This window comes from Rhincodon typus, chromosome 7 (genome assembly GCF_021869965.1).
Source record: "Rhincodon typus isolate 14 chromosome 7, sRhiTyp1.1, whole genome shotgun sequence".
Classification (NCBI taxonomy): Eukaryota; Metazoa; Chordata; class Chondrichthyes; order Orectolobiformes; family Rhincodontidae; genus Rhincodon; species Rhincodon typus.
The window spans coordinates 22,811,826-22,835,110 of record NC_063338.1 but is presented as its reverse complement, the minus strand read 5'-3'; the positions used below and the strand labels follow the sequence as shown (position 1 = coordinate 22,835,110).

The 23,285-nt window shown below is 42.3% G+C and overlaps 2 protein-coding genes across 6 annotated transcripts in view; one reads left to right on the top strand and one right to left on the bottom strand.

The window, feature by feature from the left end:
* LOC109937504 (collagen alpha-3(VI) chain-like) overlaps positions 1 to 23,285 on the top strand; it is a 747,545-nt gene that overhangs the window by 158,506 nt on the left and 565,754 nt on the right. The gene's annotated exons all lie outside the window — the stretch shown is intronic.
* The window catches only part of LOC109916566 (melanophilin-like), a 123,790-nt gene that overhangs the window by 73,545 nt on the left and 26,960 nt on the right, over positions 1 to 23,285 (bottom strand). For all 5 annotated transcript variants that reach the window (XM_048599157.1, XM_048599153.1, XM_048599155.1 and 2 more), the window contains exons 4-5: positions 15,067 to 15,288; positions 425 to 561 (exon numbers count right to left, since the gene is read on the bottom strand). In XM_048599157.1, coding sequence (XP_048455114.1) covers positions 425 to 561; positions 15,067 to 15,288 — 359 coding nt within the window. The remainder of the gene's footprint in view (positions 1 to 424; positions 562 to 15,066; positions 15,289 to 23,285) is intronic.

The window sequence follows — 23,285 nt, the reverse complement described above, 5'->3', positions numbered from 1 at the left end:
ATGCATCCTTCCACTGCTACCCTCTCTCTTCTAAGACCGAGCCAGTTTTTTTATCCATCTTGTAAGCTCAGCTCCGACCCCGTGCGACTTTACCTTCTGTATCAGACTGCCATGAGGGGGTCAACCCCTCCCCTCCTGAGCCTACCTTCTCTGTATCTGCCTTTGGAAAAGCTCTCCCTCAATACACGTACAACTAATACGGGAGATGGATTGGGAGAGGGTGGACAGAGTGTCTGTGTCTGTGTGTGTGTGTGTGTATTCACGCGCATGTGTCTTATCTTCACAGCAGCTCCTGTGTAACCTTGGCGCATTCAACGTATCACCACTTCTCTTAATTAGAAATTACATATTTTCAGGCACTTAGAGTGTAACCTTAGGTTAAAAAGTCAGTAACAACACAACTGGAAAGAAGGAAATTGCATACCTAAGTTTCGTAGGGAGTGCTTTTCTCCGGATTGAAGTCTTCTGCATAAAGACTGCATCACCTTTGCACTTCCAAAACTTTTGAAACGAGACCTCACATGGTTGTAAAACCAATCCAGTGACCCAGTATTTACAATCCTGAAAAGTATACAGGCATGCATTTGAAACCAATTGTGTAAACTTTAGCAGCAATGCTTCTTGACAAAGAGTTACAGACACAAGCAATGATAATGCCCTATCTCTTATCGATGTCCAAATGAAAAAGCACCAGACTTTTTTAAAAATCCCTTCTTTTTCCTTACCTACCTCATGGTTAAATTTTATCCGATCTTACCACTTTACCTAATCCTTTCCCAGCCCCTCCCTGTTTGGTTCTTCATCTCTTCATCCATTTATGCCACCCACTCTCTACCATTTTAAATTCCAGAACAAAGGACAACACAGCACAGAACAGGCCCTTCGGTCCTCCTAGCCTGTGCTCTTTTTGCTCTTCCATACTAAAGCTGTCTTCACCTATAGGATCCATATCGCTATACACCCTTCCTTTTTTGTAGTCGTCCAGGTGCTTCTTGATTCCCATGAAAGAATAAACACACAGCTTTTATGACATAACCAGGACAAAATTACAAGAACTGTACATTGATTTAGCTAGTTGGCTGAACTGTCACTTCCCCAGATTAGCAGTTACAGTTGAGCATACTGGTCCAGAATCTGCTGTGCGGATGGTCATTATTCGAATGTAGATGGGAGTTGCACACGGAGACTCTGCGGGATCCCCAACTGGAGCAGGCTCTGAAAGAACTGCCTCGGAAATTGAACATTCCGCTCAGCAATTCCTCTCCACCTGGAACCCTCTGAAAGTCTACATTTAAACTGGAGGATTCTGATGAAATTAAGTAAACAGTTACTCAGGAAAGGTACAGTATTAAACACATAGCCTAACTCCTGAGAAATTACTCAACTGACCCAATACTAAGCTCGCAAACCTCCAACCACACCTTCCCAGATCACTTACACCCATTGGATCCTGACCCAAATATGCCCTGGACACCCAATGCCCCCCACCTTATTCTGGCCCAGATCACAAAGATGCCGACTGCCCCTTCCCCGCCAATCTCCCATATTTCCCCTGCTCCCCTTCTGCAGCTAGACCTGACTCTCCTATTCCCCATATCCATAATCTGCCCTAGGCCCTATACCCACCCTCCCTAGACCTGATTTCTCTTGCTCACCCTGACCTACACTGAATGGTGTATCACTTACCTGATCCCTACCCACTTGGCCTCAATAACGGATGAACTTGAATGAAGGCATCAAATACACTGTAGCCAAATTGGGTGACAATACAAAGATTGGTAGGAAAGCAAGTTGTGAGGAGCTCACAAAGGGAAGTAGATCCATTAAGCCTGTGGGTAAAACTTTGAAGATAGAGTATAATGAGGTAAAATGTGATGTCATCCATTTGGCAGGAAGAATAGAAAGGCAGATTATTATTTAATTGGAGAAAGACTGCAGTTTGCCCATGTTGCAAAGGGATCTTTGTACATGAATCACAAAAGATTAACATGCAGGTACAGCAAGAATGCAGGAAGACAAAATGTTGGCCTTTATTGCAAGTGGGATGGAATAGGAGGGAAGTATAACTTTACAGTACCCTGGTAAGGCTGCATCTACAATATTGTGCACAATTATAGTCACTTTACTTGCATTGAAAGCAGGTTAGAGAATGTTCACCTGGCTGATGTCCCTTGGCGTTTTGACAAATGAGATGTGACCTTATGGAAACAATTTTTTAAAAATTCGTTCACAGGACGAATGCGTCACCAGCTACACCAGCATTTATTGCCCATCCATAATTGTTAAGATTTAACTACGTTGCTGTGGGTCTGGAGTCACATGTAGGCCAGACCAGGTAAGGATCATAGTTTCCTTCCCTAAAGGATATTAATGAACCAGGTGGGCTTTTCCTGATAATTTAGACTCTTGATTCTAGACTTTTTATTGAATTCAAATTCCACCATCTGCTGTGGAGGGATTCAAATCCGGATCCCCAGCACATTACCTAGCTCTCAGGATCAACAGCCCAGTGATAGTACCACTGGGCCATCATCTGTTCTTGACAAGGGTAAATGCTCTTCTCTTGGAGGTTTGTTAATGTTTGGAATTCTCTTCCACAAACAGCAATGGAGACTGGGTTATTGCATGTATTCAAGGCTGAGATGGATACGTTATTGATTGACAAAGGAGTTGATGGGAGTGGGGGAATGGTAGGGCACAGACAGGAAAATGGAGTAAAGTGGAGTTCAGCTATGATCTTATGGAATGGCATAATAAGCTTGATGGACTGAATGGCCTATCCCAACTTCTATTTTGTATGCTTTTATATTCAGCTAATGGCGCAAAGATGATATAACACCTCATAAAGTATTAGGTGGCAGTGTAGACTGTCCTCAGCAGCATTGATCAAATCACCCACAGATCTCTAGTACTTTTCCTCCTCCTCTCTCTGGTCCTTTGTCATTCTTCCTTTACATATTGTGATCACCTCAGTACAGGCTTTTATATATGTTATATACATATATATGCTTATTTGTATTAGCTCAAAAATGATCTCTCCAAACCAGATCATTAAAAGTTAATTGTTAAGGGTTAATTTACTTTATATTAAAGTGCACGTCTTCTTGTATTCATTTTGATCAGACCTTAAAGAACCCATTAGGCACTTTCAGCCTAACAGTTGCCTCTATTCCAGGCAACAGATTCAACACAAAAGATAGTTCCACCATGAAGCAATTTTCCTTTTAGGAGTTCCAAATTATCTCAATAAATAGTTAAACAATGTTTTAAAGTCAATTCTAAATATTTTCCAAGCAGGCAGAATGTGAGCAACTGGCTTCTGACACGTGGCTTGATGCTGGATCTTTGATACTCGATACGCTTTAAAGAATAACATATGCATTGTTCTCAAAAGGATCTAGAATTTTATTAACTAATGTTCAAGTGCCAACTGGCCTACAAACCAGAGAACTCATTTAGCTAGATACAAAAACAACAGCGAAACCCATGGGATAATTGGCTGAAGTCCATTTAAAAAAAAGAATCCAGGGCACTGGCAAGTTAACATTTCATTTTAAATGTACAGCCCCTGACTTCAGTGGGGGGGTGCCCCGATTTAATTGTGTAACTTTGAGGCTGCTGGTAATCAAAACAATCTCTGGAGAAATGATAGGCTATTTGCCCCATCTCCCTGATGACCCACAGGGATGATAGGAAAGTGTGATAACCTCTACAAAATGTTAGGGTTAGAAAGACCAAGGTTTATAATGTAAGAACGCTTTGTCCAGCACGCAGGTCCACTATGAATTTAAAACAAGCAGAGAACACACAAGCAGATCAAGGCTTAGTGATTGAGAAATGAATAGATTGTAGGCGGAAGCATATGTTGAGGGAGGCATGGAGGTTCACAGTTCTTTACATGAGAATAGTATGTGTTGGAACTGGAGACTACGAGAACTAAACGAGGAAGAGAATGAACATACCAGGCAGAATGGTGGGTGGTTAAGAGGGACAAGAAATATTACGCACAGGAATGAAGATTATCATCGGTAATTAAACTGAAAACAAGAAAAACATTTGCAAATGATAAAAAACATATTACAGGATAATAGAATTCTTGCAAAAACATGTAACTGATTAGAAAGTGAAGTCACCATGTTGTTTCACAAAGTGTCCCAATACTTCCCTTCTACCAGAAGATGGTGATCAAGTTCTGTGAACGTTTAGCAGTGTTATTGATATATACTTACAGGGATTTTTGTATATCCCACATGCCCAGTGAGAAGGTCAAACTTACAAATCTCCAATTAGAATATTGCAACCCCTTTTACAGCTGCATTGCAATGCTTACAAGCTGGTTGCAGAGAATTATCCTAAACTCATTTTTGATTTTTACTGATGAGGTTAGTAATGCTGTTTTATTGATTCAGAGCACAGCCTAGTGTAATTGATGGCATGCTGTGCTGCGCAATGTATTACCATAATGTGACAAAAGTTATAGATGACTTTTGTTTCATTATTTACCAAGAAATACTCATTGTGAGGGGGAGGGGGGGCGGAGGGGGGTACCTTCTTTACATTTCAACCAACGGCAAGGGGAAATGTCTGAAAATAAAAACATCAATAAACATGACAAAAATGTCCTCATTGTTTAAACTAATTTATTGATCTTTGCACGGATGCATTTTCTCTCATCAAAATGGGTCAAATTCAGGTAAAGTCTGTGCAGGATGTTGATTCAAAATTGCGTAAAATTCAGCTCAGAATTTTAACTGCAGCAGGAAAGAGCCATGTTTTTTATGTTTTGTTGCTCTTGAAGTAAATTTTATTTCTCCTTGCTAAGAACGATCTTGTATTATCTGCTTCTATTAATGCATCAGGAACATAATCTAAAAACGTTTATGACTATATGTCTGTCAATGTGCCTAATTAGCATGAATTGCAGATTTTCCCACAGGTGATATATGTTGTCTGTCTGGTGTTTTCTTCAAGTTCCATTTGATTGTGCAGGTTGCTCCTTAGTTACACGATTTTAGAATGCATGTCAGAAAATTTGAGTACATACATTGGCAAAATGACTGTAATTTCCAGTCTGGTATCTTGATTGCATACACAAAAGAAATTCCACCCTGTTTCAATCACTTTAGGACTAGGACGTGACCAACATCAAAACATTGACATTTACATCTGCATTGTAAATGTCTACAGGACATAAACTCCGCAGAGGAAGCAAGTGCTATCAGCTGATGAAGTTCCACTGGGCAGATCGATTGCAAATCACAGGCAGTGGGAGCTGTTTTAATAAGAGAAGTGAATAAGCAACATGCAAGAAACTTTCAAGCAAAAAGTGCAAATGTATCAACAATCATTTGGCTGAACTACCAACTTTAGATTTATATTCTTCTCCCACCTACTCTTTTCAATAATGGTGATGTGTTGTATGTTGGCAACTGAACCTTCACCTTCAAGACAATTGGGAAACTAGACTGAAATTTGTACAAATAATAAAAATTGATTGGAATGCTTTTTTACTCCTGGATGGCTATAATTCTACTCATTACAGCTAATCATCTGAAACATTTTGGTGTTTTCTGTATAAATGTAATAGAGGTAGGCAATGCTGAGAGAAGGTAGTAGGAACTGCAGATGCTGGAGAATCTGAGATAACAAGGTGTAGAGCTGGATGAACACAGCAGGCCAAGCAGCATCAGAGGAGCAGGAAAGCTGACGTTTCGGGCCTAGACCCTTCTTCAGAAATGGGGGAGGGGAAGGTGGTTCTGAAATAAATAGGGAAATAGGGGGAGGCGGATAGAAGATGGATAGAGGAGAAGATAGGTGGAGAGGAGACAGACAGGTCAAAGAGGCGGGGATGGAGCCAGTAAAGGTAAGTGTAGGTGGGGAGTTAGGGAAGGGATAGGTCAGTCCAGGGAGGACGGACAGGTCAAGGGGGCGGGATGAGGCTAGTAGGGAGGAGATGGGGATAGGTGGGAGGAAGGACAGGTTAGGGAGGCAGGGACAAGCTGCGCTGGTTTTGGGATGCGGTAGGGGGAGGGGAGATTTTGAAGCTTGTAAAGTCCACATTGATACCATTGGGCTGCAGGGTTCCCAAGCAAAATATAAGGTGCTGTTCCTGCAACCTTCGGGTGGCATCGTTGTGGCACTGCAGGAGGCCCAGGATGGACATGTCGTCTGAGGAATGGGAGGGGGAGTTGAAATGGTTCGCGACTGGGAGGTGCAGTTGTTTAGTGCGAACCGAGCGTAGGTGTTCCGCAAAGCAGTCCCCGAGCCTCCGCGTGGTTTCCCCAATGTAGAGGAGGCCACAACGAGAACAGTGGATGCAGTATACCACATTAGCAGATGTGCAGGTGAACATCTGCTTGATGTGGGAAGTCTTCTTGGGGCCTAGGATGGGGGTGAGGGGGGAGTTGTAGGGGCAGGTGTAGCACTTCCTGAGGTTGCAGGGAAAAGTGCCGGGTGTGGTGGGGCTGGAGGGGAGTGTGGAGCGTACAAGGGAGTCACGGAGAGAGTGGTCCCTCTCTGCTGAGAGAAGGCCTTGTTGAACTCCACTTAGCATTTTGGCAATGTACTGTCAGGAAAAATAAAAAGGCACTATTCAGGCTGGCTTCCAGATGCTGAACAGCAACTTAAACTCACAAATACCGAAGAGCAGAGGAACTTGGAACAGCTAAGGGGCGTCAGGTTCAAGCTCCATTTCAGCAGATGTGTGGATTTCCATGCAAGTGTTTCAAAGTAGCTTTTGCCCTGACACAGTGCTAGATTTTCCAACCACTTCCTATGTTTTGGCAGAAAATCAGGCATGTGCTATATTTGAGTTCCAGCTCCCCATTGCGATGTTTAATTGTGACAGTGTTGGATGATGCATAGATCAGGTGTGAATGCAACAACATCTCCTTTAATTGCTCACTGCCAATCACTATTTAGACTTACAGGTAAATAAACAGAACTTGAGCCAGATTGCAGAGTAGCAAATTAATTGTGAAGCCGTATGGTAACACAAGGTTACTTGTTGTGCACAAAGAGTAGAAGAGCAGGATATTATTGAAATGGACAAAGGGATCTGGGAATCCTGGTATATGAATCACAAAAGGTTAGCATTCAGATGTGAAACATAATTAGGAAGTCAAATAGAATGTTTGTCATTATTGCAAGGGGAATGGAATTTGGCAGTAGAGCAAAATTGTTACAAATATACAGAGCATTGGTGAGACCATACACTACAGTACCGTACACAGTGTTGGTCGTCTTAAAGAGGGATATACTTGCATTGTAAGCCATTTAGAGAAGGCTGATAAGGCTGATTCCCGGGATGACGAAAAGTTGAGCTGGCTGGATCTAAAATCGAGTTTAGAAGAATAAGTGATTGACCTTATTAAAACATGTAAGATTTGACAGGATCGATGTTGGACTTTATGGGGGAGAATCTAGAAGCAAGGAGCACAGTTTCTAAATAAGAGCTCAAGTCTGAACTAAACAGCTTTCGAACTATAGAGGATTCAAAAGGGACAGATGGAAAACCTGGAATTAAAGCTTCCATCAGATCAGCCATTAACTTATTGAAAGGCAAAGCAAGGGTTGATTGTGTTGAATGGCCAGCTCCTCTTCCTATTTCTTATGATCTCATCATTGTTAAGGTGACAGTGAGTGACTCAAAGTTGGAACAAAGTATTAAATTACAGTTGGATTTCAGTTCTTATAGGATAAAGTCATATGAGCACAAAAAATACAACTGTGTAAAGGCTCCAGTTTGTGGTATGCCCATGCCAATTTGAAACAGAAAATTGCTCTATTTTTTTTCTCAAAATTGTGATATCAGTAGGCCTACATCCCACACATTCTCGGTGTGCATTTTGGTCCAGATCTTCTCTGTACATTCCACAGAGTGCCAGGTAACATTCTGCAGATATTTCTATTCAAAGCTGCACACCCTAGAAAGGAGATGTTGCCGCAAAGCACTGCAAGTTTCTGGACAGCAAAGCTATGTCACATCAAGGGATGAAGGGGACACCCAGTATCTACCAGCAGGTTACATGCTGCACTGCCATTACTTCCCCACCAGCACCCCCATCCCCGACCCAATGCAGACCTCTCACAGTGCACATCACTCACCCAGCAACACTCGGGTCACACCCGAACGTCCTTGCACTGCACCTCATCCACACACATCTTTGAAGGTACACGCCTCTTATTGCCTCTAAATTTCATCAACCACCCAACTGTGTCAGGCAGCATGCAAGAAGTCTCACTCAGTTGAAGGTAGTCTGCTCTCTACTACAGGAGCAGGCGCCACAAGCAGGAAAACCAGAGGTCCAGGATGAATGCATTCCATCAATGCCTTGGAGGTGGCGGCTCTTTGGATCAGCGACAGCAGGGCTCTGAAGGCAGTGGTATCATATGCAGCAGAGGCCATCTCGGATGCTGTTAAGATGCTGTCTAACAATCTGCCCCGCTCACTTCTCACCTTCATCGCAAATGGCTCCATGACATGGAAACAGGAGACAGAGTGACTGTGGGTTTTCTGATCTCCTCTTTATTGCTACCCCACCACCATCCACAACAGTACCTCTCAGCCCGCTCTCCACATATTCTTTTAGACAGTCAAGAACTTAAGAAGGGCAGCACAGTGGCTCAGTGGTTAGCACTGCTGCGCCACAGCACCAGGGACCTGGGTTTGATTCCACCCTCGGGTGACTGTCTGTGTGGAGTTTGCACATTCTCCCTGTGTCTGCATGCATTTCCTCCGGGTGCTCCAGTTCCCTCCCAGAGCCCAAAGATGTGCAGGCTAGGTGGATTGGCCATGCTAAATTGCCCGTAGTGTTCAGGGATGTGTAGATTAGGTGGGTTATGAGGGATGGGTCTGGGTGGGATGCTCAGAGGGTCGGTGTGGACTTGTTGGGCCGAAGGGCCTGTTTCCACACTGTAGGGATTCTATGATTCCATGAACTGATGGTCTTATGGCCCCTATAGAGGCGAGTGGAAGGGTGAAAGGAGGATGAGAGCTGTAAGAAAGAGAGTGGCACTGTACAAATGTTAGCAGGCAGTTCAGAGACAGGCTCTGCAGGTTGTAAATGACAGGGCATGGGTGGATAGCGACCAGGACATTAGATGGGTGAGCTTACGCAGGAGGGCGAGGGTTCACATCAGCCCTGCTGCAGCGAATCAGACAAAGGCACTGCAGAAGTGAACCACAGGAAAAGGTTACAGTGAGACCTTCATTGGCAGGAGTGCCAACTAGCCGACAGTCACTGGCTAGAAAAGAGCAGGTGTCTAGTTGCATCGTGGCATAGGTCATCATGCAGAGCCTGGAGACTATCTATCTGTTTCGCCATGGAAGTGATGAGCACCTCCATGGCAGCACGTGTGAGCACAACCGCCTGCTGTCTCAGATTCCACGGCAGTTGAAACAGAGGTCTCCAATATCGATGCTGCAATGGATGCAGGCAAAGATCATGGCTGCTGGCATGAGGCTCACAACCTGTGACATGCTGCCCACGTGGATGTAAATCACAGCGCTCAACCAAGCAGGCAGGCTCTCTCAGCAGGCCAGCAATCCGTGCTCCTGTAGGAATTGCTTGGATGGCAAGGATTCTGGAGGGTCTGCCCCACAACAGCAGCAACGGCACCGTGATGCACAAATGGGGTCCACTCTGCGGATCACGCCAGTAATGTGCCCACCGCTGCTGCTCTGTCAGTGCCCTTGCTGTTGTCTCTCAGCCACCCAAATTACTGCCAACCATGTTGAGACAATCCAGTCTGATGCCAGGCTCTCAATACCCAGGGTACTTGCGAGGACTATTCGAGGACTATTTGCAGCTGCCCCAAATGAAAGTCAGTGGCCTTCCCTCAGTCACGGTGCAGTCACTGGATCTGTACTTGTGTAGAGCAACAGACCATGTAAGACCACCCGCAGGAAAAGCGTGAAGCTAATGCACAAGGATGATTAGTTTTTTTTTGCATTGCCGATGATAATGTCCTTTCCTCCTTCCCTTCTATCCCTTTCTCCACCTGAGAGGACCTCCAGGTCCCAGGAGCTAGTGGCTGTGCCTTTTAACTGCACACAGTACACTAGCATTAACATGGGGTAAAGTCTAGGGTACGGATCTCTCTGTGTAAGCAGTAAAAATTTGCTCGCAGGCCAATTGCATGTGTGATAAATGTGGTTCTACAGCTCTTGTCAAGACCTTTATGACGCAGTTGCTGCAGAGGAGCTTGAGTCACGTGTGGAGTGGGGGAGCCTTTTTGTAGGGTGTGTCTCAAAGGCCTGAAAACAGTGGATGGTGCAGACAGTCAAAGGAGGAAAACATCATGATTGCTGACAGTAGTAAGAGCAACTCTATGTTCTTGTAAGTGAATATTAACAGGTTTTACCAAAAATAACTAATACGAGGGGTAGTAAGAAAAAACATCTCCTATAACCTAACAGACTCAGGCTCCACTTCCATGAAATCTGATATAGCGCCTTACATATATGCTCAGAAATTATTCTTGGGTAAGCGTGCAGTTAACCTTTTACTCCACATCTCCCAAAGTTATTCAACAGTAGCTCTTTCACCATGAATACTTAACAATGAGCATGTAACAAACCACCAACACTTGACCAAGACCACTTATCAAACCACGAGCATGTAATAAACTATGGACACCTAGCCAGCAGCACTTACGAAAACATGGACACGAGAAGATCAACAGGTAACCAGGACACATAACTATGAACACTTAACAAATCACGGACACTTAACCACGGACGCCTAACAAAGAGCACTTGAGAAACCACAGACACCAAACCATGAACACATAACTCAGTACCCTCACTCCAACTCCAGCTACCCCCAGGCCTAGTTTGATTGAGGCATCAATCTCTGACAGCATTCTCAGCTCTCACGGAGGAGGTATAGGTGGGAAATGCTCCCTTATTATTGTCTGAGAAGATGATGGTTGTGGTGGGGTGGAATGGCAACTTTTCCGCAAACAAGAACATTTCTAGAATTGCATCAGAAATTGGAAGTACATCCCCATTATAAAAGAAATAGACTTCTGTACTAGGAAATCCAGTTCCTTTGTAGTATTGTGGTCTGCTGGATTAATGGCAAATTGGTTTATTTCCCCTGTTATTTCTAATTCTTTTCTCAAAGGATCATCCTCGTTCTGCAGGTGATCACCATCAGTAACAAGAAGCTTCATTATGATAGTCTTCTGAGAGTCTAAACAGAAATTTTTGTTCTCTTTCTCAAGAGCTTCTTTTTCAAAGAGAAGATCGTCATTCATTATCTGTAGCAGAAAGATTTCCTCAGCTTATAATTCACATTGATCTTGGAGCTCTAAATATTTCTGTAAAACAAAGACTATTTCCTCCATCAAGTATCTCTTTCTTATGTCAATTGCATAAGAACACTGGCTGTCTTTGCCAGGAGTTTTTGGAAGTCTTCTTTAAAAGGCATTTTATACATATATTAGAATCAAAAGGGTAGCTAGGGAAAGACTAGGCCCACTCAAGGCTAAAGGAGGGAGTGAAGCCACAGGAAATGGGTGAAATCCTTAATGAATACTTTACATTAGTATTCACCAAACAGAGGGCATGAGGGATGCTGAGGTTAGGGACAAGTGTGTGAATACACTCAGGCAGGTCAACATAATGAAGGAGGAAGTTTTGGGTGTATTGAAATGTAATAAGGTAGACAAGTCCCCAGGGCCAGATGGGATCTATCCCAGGATCGTTGTGGGAGGCAAGGGAGGAAATAGCTGGGGACTTAACAGATATCTTTGCATCCCCTTTGACCTCAGGCGAGGTTCCAGAGGACTAGACAATGGCTACTGTTGTTCCTTTGTTTAACAAGGGAAACAGATAATCCAGGTAACTACAAGCCAGTGAGCCTGACCTCAGTGACGGGGAAGCTGTTACAGAAGATACTGAGAGACAGGATTTATTCATTTGGAAGCAAGTGGATTTGTTAGTGATTGGCAGCATGGGTTTGTATGGGGAAGATTATGTCTCACCAACTTGATTGAGTTTTTTTGAGGAGGTGACAAGGATGATTGAAGAGGGAAGGGCAGTGGATGTTGTCTACATGGACTTTAGTAAGACATTTGATAAGGCACTTCAAGACAGGCTGGTACAAAAGGTAGAGTCTCATGGGATCCAGGATGTGCTGGCTAGATGGATACAGAACCAGCTTGATCATAAAAGACAGAGCAGCAGTGGAAGATGCTTTTTGGAATGGAGATCAGTAACTAGTGGGATCAATGCTGGGACCTTTGCGGTTTGTAATATATAAAAATGACCCGGAGGAAAACATAGGTGGTCTGATTAGTAAGTTTGTGGATGGCACCAAAATTGGCACAGTTGCAGTAAGTGAGGAGGATTGTCAAATGATACAGAGGGATATAGATAGATAGCAGATTTGGGTAGAGAAATGGCAGATGGAGGTTAATCTGAACTAATGAGAGGTGATGCATTTTGGGTGATCAAATTCAGGTGCAAATTATACAATAAATGGCACAGCCTGTAGAAGCATTGACATACAAAGGAATCTGGGTGTACAGGTCCACTGATCCTTGAATGTGGCACCACAGGTGGATAAGGTGGTCAAGAAGACATACTGCACGCTTGCCTTCATTGGCCAGGGCATCGAATATAAAAGTTACGCTTCAGCTGTATAAAATGTTAGTTAGGCCACATTTGGAATATTGCATGCAGTTCTCGTTGGCATACTACTAGAAGGCCATGGATGCTTTGGAGAGAGTGCAGAGAAGGTCTACCAGGATGTTGCCTGGACTGGAGGGCTTTAGGTACGAGGAGAGGTCAGTTAAACTCGGATTGTTTTCATGGGAAAGGCGGAAGCTGGGGGACGACCCGATGTAGGTCCACAAAATTAAGAGACACACAGATAGGGTGGATAGTCAGGGTTTTTTTTTTCCCAGGGTGAAAAGGTCAACTAAAAGAGGCCACAGGTTCAAGATGAGACAGGGTCAGTTTAGAGGAGAAGTGCGGAGAAAATGTTTCACACAGAGGGTGGTGGGTGCCTAGAATGCACTGCCATTGGAGGTGGTAGAAGCAGGCACGTTAGCAACGTTCAGTCATATCCTGTTAGACACACGAACAGAAGGCGAACAGAGGGACAGAAACCTCACATGGGCAGTAAGTAGCAGATCTAAACAAGGATTAGGAATCGGCATAGGCTTGATCAGTCAAAGGGCCTGTTCCTATGCTGTGTTTTTCTTTGTTCTGTAACATTTTCCTTCTCAGCCTCTGAGAGTTGATAGCATTGTGTAACTGCCAACAGCTGGATCATCAGGTCAGCAGTCTCTTTCAGATAGTTAGACTGCTCTAAATTCTATTTGACTTTGAACTGTTTGGGCTCGTTTTGATGCTTGGCTTTAAGCTTCTCAACACTAGAAGCTCTATAGTTTGGGCCCCTTTTAAGCATGATTGAAGATCCCCTTCTAACTCCATAATTCAAAACACCTCAGATGTTGTTGTCACTTCACTAACCGTAGAAACATTTGAAGACTTGTTTCTATTCATTTGTGTTTGAGCTACAATCAGCACTTATTCAGCTGCTAGCTCTTGAAGTGTCAGGGATGTACCATTTGTGCCTATTTAGTGTACCCAACTGCAACACTAGCTGGTCCTTTACCTTCAGCTGTGCTGTCTGCAACTTTGTGAAGGACATATTCATGTTTAGTGTATGTGCGGAGGAGCAGCTGATACTTTAGGATGCTGGTCTATTTCTGCTTCCCTGTGGTGCTCTAACCTTCAACACAAGGAGGATGCATTTATCTAACTATGATTACAGTTACTATTGCTTTTGTGATGACTTTTCTCAAAAGAGACAGTGGAGACCTCACGAACAGTGTTGCCTGAAGCTAAGAGTACAGGAAGGTGGGTTCTTTCTCTGCTCCTCAGGTCTTGAAAAAGAAAACTTAGATCTAGAATCCCTTGTTGCGGCTGGTCAACTTTGTCTCTAGCAGCTTTTCTCTCTCTGGTTTTGAGCCCATCCTTTGGAGAGAAATGAATGCTATGTGTTACCTTCTTGTAACCCTAAGGCTGTTTCTGTAGCAAAGAGTGATTCCTGGTGCATTGAGTCAACTTCAGTGTCTCTCGCATTCGCTATTGATGAATATTTAAAACTACATATGCAGCTCCACCTCATGTGGAAGCATAATGATAACGAATGCATATAAGGTTTATGGGATCTCTCTCTTCCATTGTAACGAATGTATCTGCCCTTTTATGCTAATTTTATACCTATTGTGCCTCAATTTAATGGGGTTAATGGGTCTGAGAAATCAGGGAAATTAAATGCCTCCCATACGACTGCTTTATTTCTCAAGAGGAATTCCTCTTGCTCTTCAATGTCTTCTAATGCCTGGACATTTTCAATCTTCTGTGGTCTGTTTTCCTTTTTCTGTGCTGGCAATCCAGTTCTGTTCTGGTCTCTCTCTGAGCACTCAACCCTCTGTAATTCTGAGTGGGCCTGGTGCCTGTGTGTAGGATCCCTTAATGACATCCACTGGGACTGGTATCTCTTTGCACTCTCTGTGGGTTCCTGGGTGAGCCTGCATGTCTGTTTCCGATTGCGCCCTGTTGCTATTGAGCTTCTCTTTGCCACGATGGGGCTTAGGTCATTGGGCTGGCATCAGTTTTCAGTTACAGCACTGTGCTGAAATAATTGGAAGCTGGGACAATAACAACTGTCCTCAGGGCTGAGCTCAGGAAAAAGAAAATCAGTCTGTGGTTCATTCCTGATCATTATAGAAAATGTATTTATAAAGTACTGGATAAGGAAAGATCAAGTTTGACACTGAATTGCTCTACCTCCCTTGCCGAGGCTCAGTCTACTAATGTATAATGGCAACGGGAGCTATTCGCAGCTGTTGAAACTCTAGTATGAGTCTGACGAGAAATCGGCAGGGGAAATAAGTAATTGAAGGTGAGAACATCAAGAAAAGGAATTGCATGGAAGTGACAGAAATTTGAGAGGTAACTGCATAACGAAGTGGTATTCCACATAATGTAGAGGAAACAGGATGTGCATGCACACAGAAGGGTGGTTCCATGCACTGCCTCACCTGGTAATCCGGCAGGAATCGCACACCCAGCCAAACTCCTTTTTGTTGAATTTGCTACAGCTTTTGCAGGTGTACAGACTGCAATCCAGACACTGACGCTTGCTGTTCACCAGGTACTGAAAGGGTTCCAGGCAGTGAATGCAATGACCTTCGTTAAACTTGGCTTGCTTTGTAAGAAACTTCCTCTTAGTTGTTTCTTCCTCAACCTTCGTCCTTAATTCTCTAGACAGCAGGAAGCAGGATAGAAGGAACAGGAAGAAATATAGGAAAAGAGATGAGTGAATCAAAGCGAGGGGGAAAAAAATCTACTGCAAAATTTTGCGCATGCACTGCAGTCATGTAAAATTTACATTCTCATGTTTGCCATAAAAATAACATAGTACAGATGGCAGCTAATTGCAAATTTATTTCCTCAAATTTAGGGAATGTAAAAATTATAGGAGAAAATGTAGAAATGTGTGTATTGATTGGACTGATTAGGAATTCAGATTTGAAGTCCAATAAGATTCATTGACCTCTCGAATTGATTACCTAAAGTATGCACCCAATATGTACAACTCAGTGAAAATTAGTTATAACTATCTTTATGTATGGAAGTGCAATGCATATAACAGTCTTTGCAATATGTAGATCCAGATACCCAAGCCAATAGAACAAGAAATAAGATAGAAACATCCATCTGTTCTAAGAGCTTAATTCCATGAACTCTCTACATTATAAAATATATAATATATACAATATAAAATAAAATTTACAAATTATATTATATTATACAAATGACACAACAAGTTATAAGTTATACATTTTGTGCCTAACTCCAAATGTTCTCTGTTTGGATTTATCTGACTTCAGTATCACATTTCTTTGAAACATTCCCACTTTGGTAACAGTCCTTTCATAGTCATTAAAATGTGTAATGGAAAATTTAAAATGCAAGATCATAATAGTCATAGAAATAAGATGCATTTTAAGTAATTTCATTGTTTTTTGCTTCAAAAGCCCAAATGTAATGCTGTGATAATTGCAAGATGATGCTACAGTTTAAGACTATTCATTTACAACCCAGTGTTTCCTTTCATAAAATCCATTCATGAGATGTGGGAATTGTTGGCTGGACTAGCATTTATTGCCTGTATTTAGTTGCCCTTCAGAAGAAAGTAGTGGGCTGCCTTCTTGAATTGCTGCAGTGTATTGCAGCATATTGAACAAGCACTGCAAACCTGTGTTAGAATAACCATGGGAGATTTACCAGTTGAATGCTATGACGTTTGATTTCCACTCGAAAAACACTGAGCAGCAGTCGGCCAACTACCTGCTCGAGCCTGCTCCACTGATGACCTGGATAGTCCCCCTCTGTGCTGTACAAGTTATGTGATTTTATGTATAAATTTTTTTTTGGAATTCTTTGAGGATGTAGCAGGCAACAGAGAACTTTGGATCACCCTATAGGTGTGGCATACTTGGATTTCCAAAAGGCATTTGATAAGATGTCACATCAAGTGTTTGATGTTCTAGGAAACTGTTCCGTATCTACTCAATTAACACTATTTCCAAGCTACTTTTGCTGATTTGATTCACCTAACCTACATACAGATTATAGTCAGCCATGGTTATTGTAGCACCTTCTTAACATATCCCATTTATTTATTCCTGCATGTTCTATGCTACACTGTAACTATTGTCAAGGAGCCTATAAACTATGTCCCAGCCACATCTCCACTGGGGCAGCAAAGTGGCTCAGTGGTTAGCACTGCTGCCTCACAGCGCTGAGGACCTGGGTTCAATTCTACCCTTGGGTGATTGTCTGTGTGGAGTTTGCATATTCTCCCCATGTCTGCGTGGGTATCCTCTGGGTGCTCTAGTTTCCTCCTACAGTCCAAAGATGTGCAGGTTAGGTGGATTGGCCATGCTAAATTGCCCATAGTGTTCAGGGATAGGTGGGTTACAGGGGGATGGGTCTGGGTGGGATGCTCTGAGGGTCAGTGTGGACTTGTTGGGCCAAATGGCCTGTTTCCACACTGTAGGAATTCTATGATTCACCCATATCCCTTTGCCTGTAACAGGCAGCCTGTAAAAATTTAGACACCTTCTTCAACATTCCCTCCTCCAATTCTAATAGGGTCCTGAAAATGGTAGGCTGATCAGTGCCAGTGTTTGTAGCCCCTTCCCAAAGCCTCCAATTCTGTTTGCAAATGTCCCAAAAATTTAGCCCAACAGAACTTACACAGAGGCTGATGTTTTGATCTATAAATACCGTTGAAGGGCACAGACTGGCTTTGTAGACAGTGTATAAAGCAGCTGCTGTTTTGATAAAACAGGAAAATCATGAGTGAAGAAAGCATAGCCAGTCACTGTCATGTGATATTTGCTTAGCCTCATGACTTGTATCCTAAAGACATGATTTTCTAGCTTAATTTTACCTCAAAAAACTCAAACTGAGTGTAGCAAAAATAAAATCAGGAAGTGAAATTAGTAGCATTGGAAAGATGTTGAATTAAAAGATTATCCAAGATTGCGAGGAAAGACAGTTGGTCTCCACGTGGCTGTAGTGCCCTGAGGCGAAAACTCCTTGTGGTCTGGTGTCTGAGGAAAGGGATTTATCCAACTTCAATTTTTCTTATTCGGTACATTCTTATACCTCCACATATAATTTTTTTTTTTTTTTTCATGTGCATGCTAAACAGACAGTATTAACTGTAACTTCAGGGCTAACCAATCTCATAAGCAAGGGATTGGATCAAATCTCTGAAGTCATGCCACTTCCATTCATGAATGATATTAAAATAAAAATCAGAAGCCGAGGCTCAAAAATGCCCTTATCCTTAGCGATGGCAGAGCCCAGCACGTTGGTTGAAAAGTCGAGGCTGAAACATAATCACAGATTTATTACAGCACAGGAGGCCATTTGGTCCATTATCTCTCAAACAAACATATTGACATGGCACCATTCTCCTTCCTTTTCACTATAACCATGCACATTGTTTCCTTTCAGTTAATTATGTAGTGACTATCTGAGTTGACTCTGCCTCTATACACTTCCAGACAGTACATTCCAGACCCAAAGCCCTCACATTTGCTACATTTGAAAATCATTTTAAATCAATGCTGTCCTGCTCTCGATCCTTCATGAGGGGGAATAGTTTCTCTCTATTTTCTTTGTAAAAATCACCTATGATTTTGAAAACCCCTATCAGATCACCTCTCTGCCTTCTTCTCTCCAAAGAGAACAGACCAAATTTCTCCTTTCTAACCTCATAGATTAAATTTCTCGTTTTGAGTGCTTTTTTTGCAAGTCTCTTTTGCACTTGCTCCAATGTGTTCACATCCTTCCAATGGAATGGCACATGGAATTGCATTAAAAAAAACACAAGCTGAGTTCCAACAAGTGTCTTATAGAAGTTGGGCATCAAGTCGTTGCTCTTGTACTCTGTACCACTATTAATAAAGCCCAGAATTTTGCACGCTTTATTGGTTGTTCTTTCTACCTGTCTTTCTATGTGCAGGGACACACACAGGTCCCTCTGCTCCTGCACCCCCTTAAGTATTGTATCCCTTGTCTTATATTGGCTGTCCATGTTCTTACCAAAATGCATTAACCCACACTTCTCTGCATTGATCTTCACCTGTCACCTATTTTTTTCACCTCATCAATTTGTCTGCATCTTACAGGAGTTCTACATTGTCCTCCTTATAGTTTACAATATTTAAAATTTTGTTCCATCCACAAAGTTTGAAACTGTCCCTGAACTCCAAGATCAAGATCATTAATATATATGAGGGAGAAACGGTCCCAATAATGATTCCTAGGGAACTCTACTACAAATCTTCCAGCCCAAAATTAATCATTGACCTCTACTCTCTGTTTCCGTTTGCTCAATTAAGGTTGTATTTATGTTGTAACTGTCCCTCTTAATGCATGACGTATAACATTTCTCACAAGTCTGTTATGTGGCCCTGTATCGAATGCCTTTTGAAAGTCCACGTACACTACATCAGCAGCATTATCCCCATCATCTCTTTCTGTTACCTCTTCAAAAGTATTCTTACAAATTAGTCAAACACAATTCCCCTTTAGAAATCCACACTGGCATTTCCTGATCAACACACATTTCCATGTGATAACTAATTCGATTCCAAATAATTGTTTCTCGAAACTTTGAAGATGATGGTTCATTTCAGTCTCTCATTGAAATGCTTATTAACATGGACAGCAGTGTTCAGACAATTTGACTCGCTCCATATAATATTACTGGCATCTACTTAAGAGCGTGAAAAGCTGCCCACATTATGTCTTGTATACAAAAGGGAAGGCCAATCCAATCTGGTCAAATACCACTCCATCAGTCTATTCTCAACTATCAGATGAAACGTTTCAAAAATAATGTTATCAAATGGCATTTACACAACAATAACCTGCTCACTGATGCTCAGTCTGAGTTCTGGCAGAGCCACGTAGCTTGTGGCCACTTTGTAGCCTTGCTTTCAACATGGACAAAAGAACCATATTCCAGAGGTGAAGTGACAATGACTGCCTTTAACATCAAGGTAACATGCAACCAAATGAGGCATTAATGGACAAATTGGGAGAAGAGTTTCCACTGGCTGCACTCATACCCCAGAGTTTATGGTGGCTGGAGGTGGATCATGCCAATACCAGGACATCATTGGAATAGTTTCTCAATGTAGTGTCCTAGATGCTACCATCTTTAACTGCTTCATCAATGGCCATTCATCTAACATGAGATCAGAAATGCAGATAATTGTTCGACGATTGCACATTATTCAGTTCTATTCATGGCTGCTCAGATACTGAAACACGCTATCCCAGAATGCCGCAAGAGTTAGACATAATTTGTTCTTGGGCTGATAAGTGACAAGTAACACAGAACATTAAATGCCCAGCAATGACCGTCTCCAATAAGAAAAAATTCTAACCATCTCACCTTGCCAATCAATGGTATTACCTTCACTGATTTTCCTCACCATCAATATCCCGGGATTACAATTGATTCGAAATTTAATTAGACCAATCATATAAGCACTGTGGCTCTGTGAAGTGTGCACCACATACAAGATGCACTTCAGCAGTTCACCAAGGAACGTTTGGCAGCACCTTCAAACCTATGACCTTTCTCACCTTGAGAGATAAGGGAGGCAGATGCATGGGAACACCTATAGGTTCTCCCCCAAGCCACACACCATCAGTCTTCTCAGTGACATTTTGCTGAACGTTTTCTTAAAAGCCATACAGGCAATATTCACCGTGTTTCCTTCATCAACCTTCTCTCATACTATATTAAGATTCGTCAAATGTGATCTGCTTGTTAAAAATCTCTGCCATACTCCTTAAATAACTCAAATCTCTCCAAGTGTCTGTTAACCTTTTCCCCCGATTAGTTTGTGAAACATTACTAACCATTGGGCATCCTGAAGTTATGAGGAACGTCCTTGCATTTTTTTCTTAAACAATTGTGCCACATTTTCTGAATGTCCAACATCTTCCCTGTATCTAGGGCAATTAGAAGATTATGGCTAACTCTTCCATACTTTCCACTCCAACTTCTTTCAGTAACCTGGCTCAAACAGACCAGGTGACTTAGCGATTCTAAGCATATCCAACCTTCCCAGTATATTCTGAATATCAGCTTTCACATAATCCATGAGCTCTACCACTTTTGCCTCTCCCAATATTTTGTCAGCACCTCCTTCCTTTATAAACTCTATTTATTAAGTATTCTAGCATTGCCCTGTGTCTCTGTGTGAACGTTACTTTATTTGTCCCCAGTAGACTCTACTCACCTCTTACTTCCTATCTGCTACTTGGAAAATTTTTGGGTTACCTTTTACCTTAACTGCCCTTCTGGGCTCATAATCTTTCTTTGTCAGTCTTATTTTCTTCTTCCCTTTGCCTCTGAACTTACTGTATTTGGTCTGATTCTCATTTGAAAACTCCTTTTTTTTTTGTTTCATCACATTTTTTGCCTTCCTTGTCATCTAAAGCATCCTGGCTTTAGTTCACTCAACTTGTTGGATTGTACCTAGATTGTAGCCAGGCCATCATCATTTTAAGTATCACCCAAAGTTCTTATATACGTTTTCTTTGCAAAGTTTGCTTTCATTTTATACTGGTCAGATTCCATCTCATTTCATTGATGCTCACCCTCCTACAATTTCCTTGCTGCTCTCCATTGATGACCTGCTGATCATTTTTATAGTCTAGAGACTACTACCATGTTGTGACATGTCACCGCCTCTGGCTGAGGTAGAAGTGGGAGACTCTAAGTGGGGTATGGACTTCTACTGCATGCCCTGCTCCACCTTCTGCTCAATACTTAGCATCTCAGTTACCGGTGGGCAAGGGAGGCCAGAGCCCAAAGAGGGCACAGAAGGGGAGAACTGGGCATATTCTGTCATGTAGGTGGCACAGAAACAAGTGGAGCGTGACATCTTCTGGGGTAGACTGTTATGTATGGCCAACCCCAAATGACAAGACCAGTATGTCCCTCAAAGGTAAGATCACTAGTCAGCCACTGAGGAAGTAAAATCACCAGGTTCTTCTGGTGTCAACTAGCATTTGAACTATTTTTAGAATTCTAAGTGCCAATTCTTCAGCGTTAAAGTGACAAGACCACAGTCTGTTCTGTAGCACCAAGGTGCAGATGCCTGAAAATCTATTAGGTTGTGAGTATATCACCATTTATTTTACTTTCTCATTTACAACTTCAAATAATGCAGCACTCTTGCTGAAGTGTCTGCATTACCTGCACTACAGACTTTAGTACATTGGTTGTTTGTTCTATGCTCCGGCCAATATTCACTTCCATTGGCTTCAATAGGTCAATGATCAGTAAATATATTTCCACCTTAATGATGTCCCACCCATGTCCAGTTTAGCCCTGAGCATTTTTGACTCATATATCGTAATGCTAATAACTGAGCCAAGCTGATAAGAAACAGCTGCTTTCCTAGCTAAATATTCAGTGTAACCCTTTCCTGAGTACATTGTTGCAAAAAAAAGTGAACAAGAGCCAAAATTTCACCACAACTACGTACTGTACTTTTGTTACGCCAAATGAAACCTGAGAATTGTTTGATGGATTGATTATTGTCTATTAAGTTTCAAAAGAATTTGTTGAATTTTTAACAATAAGAAAATTGAAACTTTAGTCTGACACATTTTAGTCACAGGAACAGCTTGTGCCTACTTCAAATATAAAATGAGGGAATTTTATTTGCTGAGTGGGTGGTTCTGATCAACAGGATGTAAGTTTTACTAACACTGCCCAGATTGCTGAATGACTATCATACCTCATCTCAATGAAGTAGAATGGCTTATGGGCAACTATAAAAATCAAACAGCCACAAGCAAAAGTCTTTTCTCCCTTCTGGCTGAATTATGTTGAATGAGCTTCTGTGTAATCTCATTCCAGCAGGTTTGGCCAAGAAAATGGCATTTTAAATCTCATTTCAGAATTGTGGGGTAACTCCAGTGGTTGAAACTGGAACACTGAAAATTTCAAACAGTATTCTTCCAATAAAAGAATGATAGGAGCCCTTACACAGTGCCTGATGTCAGGTGTATTCTTGATCTCCCTTCACCACGTCAGTGAAACTCCAGCAGAATTACGCACTCGTGTCAAGTGACTCTGTTTCTGTTCAATAAATACATTTGGCTCTTCAGCGCCTTCTGGAAGCCACAGACCCTGCAAATGGCTCATGCAGCAGTTCCAACAACATCCAGCGCAGCCTGCAGGGGGAAGGCCGCGAGCACAGACAATGCTGTGCCGTGTGCCAGAAACTTCCCAACTAGCCACATCGCGATGTCAAACAGCTGCTCCAGTCGGTTTGACAAAATGCTGTCGAATTTTTTACCCATTCTCAAATAGCATGCATTCAGCTCCAAGAAGGAACACCCATTCGATACAGTTCAGGGCTTTTTTTTGTCTATTAACTACCCTTTCATGGGATGTGGACATGACTAACAAGGCCGGCTTTTGTTACCCATCCGTAACTACCCTTGAATGGAGTGGCTTCCTTATCTATTTCAGAGGGTCAACCACATTACAGCAGGTCTGGAATCATATTTAGGCCAGACTAGGCAAGGATGGCAAATTTCCTTCCCTAAGTGTCATTGGTAACTGACTTGCAGCTCAGGTGATTGAGATTAACCTCTAAAAGTTCCTAGAAGAACATTGGAGTGTTTTAGGAGGTGCTGCCAC